Genomic DNA, 12,965 nt, shown 5'->3' with positions numbered 1-12,965 from the left:
AGCTCCTTCAAGCATTCATGCTTTCTTGGATACACGCTGGTTTCAAGAATAATGAATATACTGCAATAAAATACAACATTTATCAGTAAATTAAATTTTGGGTTAACGTTGGATTTTTTTATAAACTCGGAAAAATAGAAATAGAGAGACGAAAACTACGTTTATGTCCCATTTCTTTTTTCAGGAAGTTTAGAAAATATAAAAATCTTTTGTATTTGATATTAAAAAAGCTTTATCTTTTGTATTTTGGGTCAAATTAAAGATCAAACTTTAGATATATATTTTGTTCATAAAATTTCTTTTACTATTCATAAAATCATTTATGCTAAAAGTTTAAACAAATAATTATATCACCAACAATTTATAATGTAACTATCATTGTTGTAAACATGTTTTAAATTATTTTTGTCATTTTTTAAAAATTGTCCAATCTCTGGAATTTTCAAAAGTAGTTTTTCGAAAAGAGTAGTAATTGTATTACATAAAAGAAAACAAAAGTTACTGGCAACAAATCAAGAGAAGCCATAACATAAATAATACATTTTGATATTTTAGCCATTAATGACTAAAAGAACAAAATAAAATTTTTAAAAATATTTATATAATAGTATAGTTCTTATTATCAATAACCACAACTAGAAAATGGATTAATACAGACAGATTTACAGATAGATTTAGTCTTTATTACAGACAGATTTTTTGTTACCGACGAAACTACCGTCGGATTTTGTCCCTCTGTAAAAGCCCCGTCGGAAATTATTTACCGACGGATTTTTTTTCCGTCGAAAAATTATCGACGGATTTTTACCAGTTACAGACGAATTTTTTGTCTGTAATTACAGACAGATTTTCAGACGGATTTTCCGTCTGTAATTACAGAGAAATTCTCAGACGGATTTTCCGTCTGTAATTACAGACAGATTTTCAGACGGATTTTCCGTCTGTAATTACAGACAATTTTCAGACGGATTTTCCGTCTATAATTACAGACGGATTTTTCGACAGATTTTCCGTCTGTAATTTGAACTTTGGAAAATCATTTCACACTCTGATTACAGACAGAAAATCCGTCTGTAAATCCGTCAATAAGGTAAAATAGAATTTTTTATTTTTCTAATTACAAAATAAACTTATTTTCATACAAAATAAATATAAATTTAGTACAAATTTTTATCTAATTTGTATTAGAATATTTATAATATTTCAAAATATAAACAAATTCATCGTATTATCAAACTAAAAGAAAAGTACTATAAACAAGCAAGTCAATATAATTCAAAATATAAACAAAATGTATTGATCATCAACTATAATTTCCAGTATATTGTTCAACCAAACTAAAACTATCAGCTATAATCTTCAGTGTCATCTTCATCCTCATCATCATAGTCCTCATCCGAACCAAACTAAAACTATACCAAGTCCATTTTTGCCCTTGCTAGTTCCCTCTCCAATGTTTTCTTCTCCACCAGCATGATGGTGCAACTCCAAGTTACCACACATACTAACCAGTCATATATTATATGATAAAATGAGTTCAAGATATGCCTACTAGCAGCTCAAAAATCCACCATTGGTAATCACGAATGGCATTAGTAGTGGCTCCGCTTGCTAAGATGGTTTCCTCGAGTTCTTAAATAGTTGGGCTAAGCTTTTCAACTTCCAAAATTTTTTGGCGGTGTGTTTTCTCTAGAATTTTGTTTTCCTCCTGTTTATGGCAGCTGTTAGTTAGCTGCATTTCAGTTCACAACAGAATGAAAAAATGAGAAAGGATAGAGATTCTTACCTGACAAATCTCAATCTGTCTCAACTTCAAATGGAGCAATAATGCTGTCAATTGGGAGAGAATCCCTTCTTTACTTTAAGGGTGTGTTGGGGAATTTGGGTCTTGGAGGAAAAGATAGAATAAGAAAAGGGCTTCAAGAGTAAGACAGACTCCCTTTTACTCATTGAGCTGTTTCCTTCCCAACTTGTAATTGCACCTTAATTAGCTGAGACCATAACTCTTACCTGACAGATACAACAAGGCTCAAGATCTGTAGAAGACTCCGCCATAACAGACATGTATATTTGCTGTTTTATCGACTTCATAATGACATCCTCGCTCAATCCAGTGCTGACATCTCCAATTCGCTCCTCCAATGCCAACAATTCCTGCAGTTCGACTTGAAGTCAGAAGAAATCGCAGAAACATTGCCAATGTAGAGGAATAACAATCATTTGTTTTTTACCTCATAAGACGTGTTATCAACACCAAGGCGCATTTCTCTGTGCCTGTCATGCAGTTCAGCCATCCCATGATATATGAAAGGGTCAAAAAGCATATAATCCTGACATTTCACAAGTGGCAAAGGAGAACATCCTTAAGTTAGCATTTTCAATAGAGTAATACGAGGTCCACAAGATATCATTAAGGGTGATCAACCAAAGCAGATAAAATTTCCAAGATGGATTTCACAACACAACATATGATCAAGAGATATATGCTTATGCAATAAATTTAGAACCTCGGCCCTTAAGTTATCACCCCTCCGCATTGCAATCAAAACTTGGCAAATCTGGCACAGAGAACAATTAAATTAGGTCAGTTAGACTGATGGTCGCATCAAGACGACTGTTAGTTGGCTAAAACAGTTAAGCAATCCTGTTGACAAGACAAGAATACTGAAAGAAAATGAAAAGATGAGAAAGAACTGCATACATAAATTAGATGATAACATCAAGTCAACAAGACCATAAATATTTTTACACAATGGTATGAATCTTGAAAATTCAAACTGTGTATAAACCAATGCATATTCCTAAGGTCTAAATTCTTAATTCATGGCTAAATCTCTGTTTTCTCTTTCTTTCATCCATCGCTTTAACCAACTCGAACTAAACTGTGCCAGTTAATATAAAAGTGTGATTAAATTAAAAATGTTACCAGTTAATATAAAAGTATGATCTTAATTTAAACTATACTTTTTAAGTGTTGTCATAGCTAGCATATTCATAGTTATCATAAGATTCACCATTTTAAAATGGGGGTATTTTAAAATGGTTGATATATTTACACCTTGACAGCTTCTTGTTTGAGGGGCGAGGAAGGGGCATTAAAGCTCTAGTAGAAATCTGTCTCTGAAAGAATGGGCAAAAGATACTATTAAATAAAAAAATAAGGAGAAAAGCAATTACTGCTCATACTGCATACCTGATTTTTTTTCATCACTGGACATGCCACCAGACACTGCTTTGCCAGATGCACTAGAAGCCTGCTCTCTGCAATAACTTGGAAATTTCATGATGCAGAATCTATCAAAGAGAAACAGTTGGCATGTGTAGATTAAAATTCAAATTAGAAACAGGGCTCCAAAGAACACAGCTTATCTAAATTTTCTACTTTTGTATATTAACAGAAGAAACCCAATAGATTTATAAATTATAATTAAAAAAATGTGTACAAAAAGAAAGCAGTTAAATTGTCATATTATGTTTTAATTTTCTCTTGAAAGATATAAATAATTTAAAATAGATTCCAATAATGCAACATGCGAGAATGTAAGACATTGTTAATAACTAACTCGTAGATATGCCTTTTTGTCCTTTACTATGGATGCTGTTGTTAACAAAATTGAGCTAAAAGGCTTACACACAATGCATCAAGAATCAAAATCAAGTAGGAACATAAAGAGAACCACATGAGGGATATTATAGGTTGTGCTTGTCTTTTAGGAGCCAAAAAGAAAAACAACAACAACAACAACAACAATAATAATAATAATAATAATAATAATAATAATAATAATAATAGGTTATTAATTATATATACACATACTCTTCATGATACATATACACTTCATGATAATATACTCCACTTGAGAGAAATTTATAACACCCTTTTCACCTAAGGCCTTTATGAGTTCTCTGCAAAATAAATGAATATAGATAATAATTAAAAAAAGAATAAAAGGATGATGAAAATCAGAAGATAGAGATATGGATATACATACAGCAGTGTGAAGACTCTAATGATCCATTGAGATGAGCATGCAACTCCACCTTTGGCATTGACACCCACCACTCCATGTTCTTGTTTGTTAATTAGTGAATCTCACAACAAGAAAAAGAATGGAGAGAATAATAAGTGAAAGAGCAGAAACAGATGGAGTAATATGTATATTGAAACAGGGGGCTAGCACTATATATATTTATAGAAAAGCATCAATACTAACAGCTATCACCTACTACTAATAAACTCTTGTAACTAAGTTGCTCTTCTTAACATCGTTTACATTGCTTCAATTTGACCATACTAGCATCAACAATTTGACCACTCATTGACACCTATTTACTGGCTTCAATTTGACCATACTAGCATCACAAACAGGTATACTCCAGTTCCTCTTCTTAACATCATTTACCTTGCTGCGAGTATATGAATTTTCATAATATAATAACTGCTTAAGTTGTAAAACATCTCTACCCACCTTGTACTTTTGTCTGTCCATTCATCATTTGTATCTGCTTCATCACTAGAACTCCCAACAAAAAAAATCATCTTCACTCAGATCCAAAAGGCCATCATCCTCACTGCCAGTCTCTATTACAAAAACCAAAAGAAGATGAATCGTACAGAGATACCAAATAATGCAACACAAATACAAACAACAGCATGCAAAGTTTAGTGCTACACGTCCATGTTCCAACTTCAATTTGAATACTTGTGCACTTAAATTTTACTTAAATGAGCTTTATATATATAGATTGGTGAATCTCAAACTTGCCCTGCTGAAAATGTTGGTAAATGTGACAAAACTAACACATGTATTTCTATTTAAAATTCTGGAGTTTCTTGCTTAATTGATAAAAATAATGTCCAATATAAATTACTTAATATTCTCTATGTTCCTCAAATTACTCAAAACTTATTAAGTGTGTCAAAATTACTCAAAACTTATTAATTGTGTCAAAACTCATCTAGCATGACTAGAGATTCTATTTGTAATCAGTTTACTGCACAAACACAAACTAAATTAAGAAATGAAAATATAACCGAATGCATGAATTATGTATATATAATTGAAAATTATTATTTAATTATATATAATTAAAAATCTAGATTGATTATAATAAGAAAAGGAACAAGAAGAAAAAGAACAAAAGATGTGGATCGAAGGAATACAAGAATGAAAAATAAAAGAGCACATCCCTGTTGACAAAAACAAAGAAAGGTGCACCACATTAAAACTAAATAAATAAAGAAAGGTGTACATGTTCATATATAGTCCAACAGTTATGCATAAGTAATAAACACTAAGCAAGCATAAAAGGCATGAAGTCGTAAACATAAATAGCCTAAATTCTAATAATATACTAATCTATTGCTCATTATTTTCTTCAATGTAAACTTGATCATTAGTGGGGCATATTCCTCTTCCTCTTTCCCACTTTTTTCCCACACATTTTTCTTACACTCATATACCAACTATTGCCAAATGTGTCATTCCAAATCAATATCCCGTTTCTGAGACTTTTCATCAAACATCTTACGTGCATCATTCCAAATGCTTTGATTAAATAAAAAATTCATCATAGCAACCAAATAAATCACAAAATCAAAGGCAAATGCTAGCTTAATCCCAAATTGAAAATGAAATTAAACATCAATTAAACTAACACGACATGAAAATTATATTGTAATAATGAAATTTCATGTATCAAAAACTGGGAGAAAATATAGTAGAAAATTCAAATACTCACCATCGGTGTTAGGTTTGAAGAGAAGAAAAATTCGTTGAAGGAGGATTAGGGTTTGTCCTCGTAAAAGAGGGGAAGAGAAGGGACAGGATGGGAACAGCGATGATTGACGACGACGAGAGTGATGAAAGTCCCAAAGGTGTTGATGATGGAAGAATGCGGTGGATGAAGGCGCTGAGGAGAAAGGTTTGGAGCGTGAATGGAGAGGAAGATGACTCTGAAGCTCTCATTTGGAGTGTGGAGCTAGAGAGGATAAAGGGAGAGTTAGGTTTAACTCAAAATTACTGACGGAATATTTTAAATTACACACAGATTTTTTGTCTGTAATAATTTAATAAAATGCAGCGTTTCGTTTATTTAATTACGACGGATTTTTCGTTTGTAACTATTTCCTACGAAAAAAATTAATTTTACAGAAATCGACGGATTCTATTTTCCGTTTGTAATTTATGTTAATTTATATTTTTTATTTTCCGACAAAAAAATCTCTCTGAAATTCGGTCTGTATTTCCGTGGGATAAAATCCGTCGGAAATATCTGTCTGTAATAACTAATTTTTTAGTAGTGAACTCGGTGATTCGATCACATGACCGGGTTGATTACTGGTTCGATTCTAATAACTATGCGTGAGTCATTCTATATGATGTGTGATTTTGGTGTCAAAGAAAAACAAAATAATGAAGTAAGAAAATGAACTACACAGAAATTTCGTAGTATAAATCAATGAATAGTTTGTGAATAATGTACCCGATAGAGTGCATCGCTTGGAAGGAGATAGACACTTGTGAGGGAGTTTTTTTTGTTGGATAGATTGGACAGTTTTTAATTTTAAGCCACACTAACACGCACTACACTCACACAAGGGTTTTATCTACTACTAAGTCATCACTAATGTTAGAAACAAGAGAGTAATTTGAAGAAATTGCTTTGTATATTATTTAGTGTGTTGAAAGGTACAATGTACAAGGATATATATATATATATATATATATATATATATATATATATATATATATATATATATATATATATATATATAAGTGTTAGAAGAATCAAAGTAATACAAAGACAAAGTCCTACAATAAATACATAGATATGCTATATAAATATAAATAATACTAACTGATCTTAAATGATCCGAAATATACTCTAACATCCCCCCTCAAACTCAAGTGGGAGCTAAAGATACCATATTGAGTTTGGATACCAGAGCTCGAAAATGAGTAGGATGATGAGCTTTCGTGAAGATATATGCAGTCTGATCCGGACTTCCAACAGCTCTGAGACGAATAGCATCAATAAGGAGATGTTGCTCAACAAAGTGAAAATCAATCTCAATGTGTTTGGTGAGTTCTTGAAAAACATCATTATGGGCAATCTGAATAGCACTGCAGTTGTCACAAAAAACATCAGTCGGGGAAGACTGAGGAGCACCCAAGTCTTTGAGAAGCCAACGAATTAAGACAAGCTCAACAGTGGTGTCAGTGAGAGCACGGTATTCAGTTTCTGTGCTTGAATGAGCAGTGAACATTTGCTACTTGGCTCGCCAGGAAATGAGAGAGTTTCCAAGAAACAAACAATAACCAGTAGTAGAATGACGATCAGTGGAATCACCAGCCCAATAAGCATCTGAGTACGCCTGAAGGGATAAAGATGAATGGGCAGAAAAATGAAGTCCATGAAACAAAGTGCCTTTGATGTAGTGAAGAATGCGAAGAACGACCGTATAGTGAGTAGTACGAGGAGTTCACAAGAACTGGCTAAGAACATAAACTGGATAGACGATGTCTGGGTATGTGATAGTTAAGTAGACAAGACCTCCAACTAACTATCAATTAAGACTAGGATTATCCAAAACAGTGTCATGCATAGGGGTAAAGCAAACGTTAGGCTCAAGGGGAGTAGACTTAGTGCGACTATCTGTAATCTCCGCGCGAGCAAAAAGATCTGAAGCATGCTTAGCTTGAGAGAGATAGATACTGTCGTCTGTGGATATGATATTGAGACTAAGAAAATAACAGAGAGAACCAAGATCTGTCATCTCAAAAGTATGGTGAAGGGAGACTTTAAGATCAGAGATACCATCAACATTATCTCTTGTAATGATCATGTCATCAACATCATCTCCCGTAATGATCATCTCATTGTAGTTTCTACCTCCTACAACATCGTTAGAACCAACTCATAGCCAAAGTGGTGAGAATTCATAGTGAAAAGAGAAAACGAAGATAAAAACTAATAAGAAATAAAGAAAATAAACTCCTAACTACTAGCAAAACCGATAAATAACCAAAAGAGGAATATTCAAAATATGGACATATTCACAATAGCCAATAATATAACACCATTGCAATTCCTCGGCAATAATGCCAAAAACTTGATGTGAGAATTATCGTTGGTCTAGAATTTCTCAATAGAAAAGAACTTTGTTGTAAGCATAGTTCCAAACCAACTAATAATTCTCCATCAAAGTTTAATTTTTGTTTGTCACAAGTACAAACCCCAATAAAAATAAACTGAAGTATTTAAACCTCGGGTCGTCTCACAAGAAATTGCAATGAAGTGCTCAATAGATTTGGTGATTGACAAGAAAAGTAAATAGCAAGGAAGTAAATGACAATTAACTAATAAAGGAAAGGAAAAGAACTCTTGGCTAAGGCATAAAAATTGAAATCACCAATCCAATTAGACCCAATGACTCAAGGTCACTCGATTCCCTTAGCTAGGCCAAGAGTGTAGAAAAAACTACTTCATAACTAGTGAAAATATTTTAACAAACACCTAGAGTGCAATAAAAGTAAACATCACAAATTGCAAGAATTAGTGAAACCCATAACTAATACAAACAAGAAATCAACAATAGCAATTAAGATAGACATAAAAAGACATGGAAACATAAAATCTTATTAAAAGAAAATAGAAATCCAACAAGGGTTCATGAAAGTAAAAACGGCAACATGAAGAAATCAACAAGAAAAACTAAGAAGATTAAGACAATAGAACAATAAAATATAAAGAGAGTTGAACTAAAAACAAGAATTAAAACTTGAATCTAATAAAATTTGACCTAAACTACCCTCAATTCTAGAGAGAAGGGAGAACTTCTCTCTCTAGAATTCTAACCTAAAACATGGTGAAAACTAAACTATGACTCCTTTCCCCCATTCCCTTCCAATTCTTGGGTTCAAAAGCATCAGAAATGAGTTAGATTTGGTCGTTCTTGAGCTCAGAAATCACACCCAGCGTATTGTCTTTAATGAGGTCATGTGCCGCTTGTCACGCGTACACATAGGTCACACGTATGCGTCACTGGCAACTTTCCTTAACATGCGTACATGTCGCCTTGACGATTTCCTTCTTCACGCTGCGTGTTAGTCACGCGTACGCGTCGTCTTGAATCTTCCAAATCCTTATTTTCCATTAATTCTCCTTCTTGCATGTTTTCTCTTTACTCCTTTGATCCATTCCTTGTCTTTTAACCTTAAAATCACTAACAAACATATCAAGGCATCGAGTGGAATCAAAGTAGATTAAATTTAACCAATTAAAAGCCTAAAAAGCATGTTTTTAACTATTAAGCACAATTAGGAGAATTTCATGATACCATGCTATTTAATTGAATAAATGTGAGATAAGTTGATAAAATCGCCTAAATTCAACACAAGATAAACCACAAATTGGGGTTTATCAAACCTCCCCACTCTTAAACTAAGCATGTCATCATGATAAACCAAGAAAGTCAATAAATGGGGCATGAACATTTATTCAATGCAAATAAACTATATGCACCTATCTACATGCATGCAACTAAATGCAAAATGCTTCTACCTACTTGGTTAAAAGTAAATCAATCTCCAAGAACACCTATAAACATGTAGGGCTAACATAGTATGATGATTCATGAATTTCCCCAATTCAAATATCAAAATGAAGCTCAAATAGACTTGCAAGAAGAAAGCTCATGAAAGCCAAAAACAAGGAATTGAGCATCGAACCCTCACTGGAATTGTATCTGCTCTAGTCGCTCAAGTGTATAGGGTTGATTCACTCAATTCTTCTCTAATCATGCTTTCCAAGATTTGTTTTTCATCTAACAATTAACAATTATTCAATGCATGCATACATTTATCATGAGGACTTATTCATAGATTGTAATGGGTTAAGGTAAAGGTAAGGATCTTTGAAATTTGCTAAGTGAGCTTCTTTGATTAACCTAAGCTCTCACCAAACACATATAACAACCTATACAATTCTAATACACCACCTAGGTACCTACGATTCCCACTTTTTTTTCACATACTCATGCATTCTCTTAGATTCACATTCCATATGCATTGTTATTATTACTTTGCTTTGGGGCATTTTTGTCCCCTTTTTATTGCTTTTCTTTTTCTTTTTTTTCTTTTATATATTTTTTTCTTTTTATTTTTCTTTTTCTTTATCATTTTTTTCACACTAAAGTATATACAAACGTATCAATGCATATGGTTTTAAATATTTAATGCATGAGTATGTACTTAATTTCCAGGATCTTCAACAAAAATACAAAACACACTTTTATCTCACCCAATGTTTCCAATTTTTCCAAACTTAAATGATAAACACTCTCACTAGCCTAAGCTAATCAAAGATCCAAATTAAGGACATTTATTATTTTTCACATAGGGGTAGTGATGTGCTAAAATTAAGAACAAAAGGGGTTTAGCATAGGCTCAAAGTTGGTTAACAATGGTAGATAAAAGGTAAGGCTATTTGGGTAAGTGAGCTATTGAAATGACAGCCTCAATCATATAAATGCATTCATACACAAAATAATGGACATAAAGAATCAAACTAATCAAAGATTGTAATCATAGAAAGAGAATAATACACACAAGAATGAATATAATGGTTATATGTTGTAACCACACAATTAGGCTCAAACTCTCACATGCTTATGTGTTCTTAGCTCAAAAACCAAGTTCTAAAATTAATTCCTTCAAGCAAGTTCAACAGAAAAATTTTTTTATTCAAATTGGTAGGGTGTCCTAAAATAGTTTTCTTGGAAAGAAAATCATCACTCTAACCAAGTAGTCCTAACATAAAAATGGATAGAATATGTACAAACTCTAACTATCATGCAATGAAACAACTAGCTAACAAAGAAGATTAAGAATTGGTGTTGGAAAAGGAAATTGTTACCCATGGAAGTCAATCTCGACCTCCCCACACTTAAAGATTGCACTGTCCTTGGTGCATGGAAAGATGAGCAAGGAGTGGGTACGAAAAGTTGGACTCCTCCAAGGTGGGTATTCACAACTGATAAGATTCTACAAAGGATTGACTGGATGGACTTGTTTAGAAGCCTTTTTCTTTCCATTCTAGGTGGCCGGCCTGAAAGGAGAGAAAAAGAAAGATGATTAAGCCCACAAACAAGGATATCAAAATAAATAGAACATAGGTGGGGACCAATGCCAAATAAGAGTGGGGTTCTCAACTACATGGTAGCTACAATATGTAAGCGAGAAAGCAATATAAGTGAATGGCATATCAATTAACACTTGATGCCAGAGTAAAATCAAAGCATGAGTGAATCGCATAAAGATCATTTGGAGCATCAAGTTCAAATAGGAAAGAGTGGGTCATGAAAGACATGCAAGTTCTTATCAATGCACAAGGGATGTAAAAGTCATCAACGATTAAGCATTGACCTAAAAATTTCATCACCCAATCAATATCAAACAAGTCAAGAAGCACCAAAATGATCCAAGAAATTCTCAATAGTTAAGTAGGAAAATTCAACACCAATGTTAAAACAACAAATTTAGAAAATAAGGGAAAAGAACTAACTACAAATAAAAGAACTAAATGCAATTAAAAACAAAGAAAAGTAATCACATGTAATAAGGAAAGAAAAATGGAAAGACAGAAGTGGAGAAGAAGAGAGAGGAAGGGGAGAAAAGAATTGGGGAAAGGAAAGAAAGAAGAAGAAAAGAGTAAGAAAGAAATACAGAAGAAGGGGATAGAAAGAAGGAACATGGTAGCTGAGGACGCGGAGGCGACGCGTACGTATGGATCGTGCGCGTGCCAAAAGTAGAAAGGAGAAATGACGCATAAGCGTCTTCCACGCATACGCGTGAGATGAAGAAATTGAAGTGACGCGTACGTGTGGGTGTAAATCGTGCCCAGAGCAAAGTAGCCGCACAATTCCAGCACAACTCTCTGGTTTTTGTACCAGGAGCTCCAACATTAGCATACGACGCGTGCATGTCTCCCACGCTCACGCGTGGGTAGCACTTTTTTTTATGAAGCGTAAAAACAGAATTAAACCCTCTCCTAACCTATATACACTCTAAACTACCCTAAATTCAAATTTAACAGAAAATCTTTTAGTTTTTGAAAAAAAAATTTGAAAGACAATGCAAACAAAACTTGCACTTCAAGAAAAATGCAATTCAAAAACAACTATTCTAATCAAAACATGAATCTAACAAGCAACCTATCAATCAAAGCAATATGTACAAGAGTATAGAAAATAAGAAAAACTACCTACAATGGCAACTCAATTCATCCATTGATTATATCTACAAGAGAATGGAAAGAGTTTACCATGGTGGGGTGTCTCCCACCTAGCACTTTTATTTATTGTCCTTAAGTTAGACAATTGGGAAGCTCCTTGTCATGGTGGCTTGTGCTTATACTCTTTCTTGAACTTCCACTAATGCTTGGACTTCCAATGAGCTCCAAAGTTCACAATTAATAACACCAAGCTTTGATGAAGTTCCACACAAGTTAAAGGCTCCCAAAAATGATCTTTATATATTCCCGGATCCCAAATCTTGTTTCTACACCCATCTTCAACTTGATCAAGACAATTCCATTTGGGTGGCAAGTGATCCGATTTCTCAAGTAAAAACCAAAGCATCTTCCTAGACCCATTCAATTTAGGAATCCTCCAACCTTGGGGCCTAAGTCTTGGGGGTTCAACCTTAATAACCCTTGATCTACAATGCCAATCACTAACCATCTCCCTTTTGCTCTTAAAGCCACAAAGAGCTCTAAGTTGCCCATCCGTCTCAAGCAGACCAAATTCAAGCGGGAAAGTAAAGCTCAAGGATAAGAATTTTACCCACTTGAATGAAAGAATGGATGGTTGCTTGGTGAGAGAGGCTTCCATCGGCTTTGTAGTTTCCACTTCCTTGTGTTCTTCTTGGATGACATCCACCACTTGACAAGCTTCCTCAATT

At 33.6% G+C, this 12,965-nt stretch overlaps 1 protein-coding gene and 1 long non-coding RNA gene across 2 annotated transcripts; both read right to left on the bottom strand.

Moving 5' to 3' along the window:
• Nucleotides 1–1,963: 1,963 nt before the first annotated feature.
• Nucleotides 1,964–2,585, bottom strand: LOC112697510 (E3 ubiquitin-protein ligase MBR2-like). Its single transcript, XM_025750759.2, has 3 exons — nt 2,508–2,585; nt 2,232–2,330; nt 1,964–2,154 (listed from the first exon to the last, which is right to left on the bottom strand). Exons 1-3 carry the CDS (start codon nt 2,535–2,537, stop codon nt 1,984–1,986), a joined length of 300 nt encoding a protein of 99 aa, XP_025606544.1. The 5' UTR covers nt 2,538–2,585; the 3' UTR covers nt 1,964–1,983.
• Nucleotides 2,586–2,993: 408 nt separating this feature from the next.
• LOC112734510 (uncharacterized) lies at nt 2,994–4,584 on the bottom strand. The gene is made up of 3 exons (XR_003168432.3): nt 4,470–4,584; nt 3,194–3,261; nt 2,994–3,120 (listed from the first exon to the last, which is right to left on the bottom strand). It is a non-coding gene; the product is annotated as an uncharacterized lncRNA (long non-coding RNA).
• Nucleotides 4,585–12,965: the final 8,381 nt, after the last annotated feature.

This window comes from Arachis hypogaea, chromosome 1 (assembly GCF_003086295.3).
Source record: "Arachis hypogaea cultivar Tifrunner chromosome 1, arahy.Tifrunner.gnm2.J5K5, whole genome shotgun sequence".
NCBI classification, from domain to species: Eukaryota; Viridiplantae; Streptophyta; class Magnoliopsida; order Fabales; family Fabaceae; genus Arachis; species Arachis hypogaea.
The sequence above is the reverse complement of the archived record's forward strand: the minus strand, read 5'-3'. Positions and strand labels throughout refer to the sequence as shown.

Excerpts from the sequence above, each read along its gene's own strand:
- LOC112697510 (XM_025750759.2), bottom strand. The coding sequence starts at position 2,537 with ATGCGGAGGGGTGATAACTTAAGGGCCGAG. Across the intron at positions 2,331-2,507 it reads GTGATAACTTAAGGGCCGAG|GATTATATGCTTTTTGACCC; the intron begins GTTCTAAATTTA and ends GTGAAATGTCAG. Across the intron at positions 2,155-2,231 it reads TTGATAACACGTCTTATGAG|GAATTGTTGGCATTGGAGGA; the intron begins GTAAAAAACAAA and ends GTCGAACTGCAG.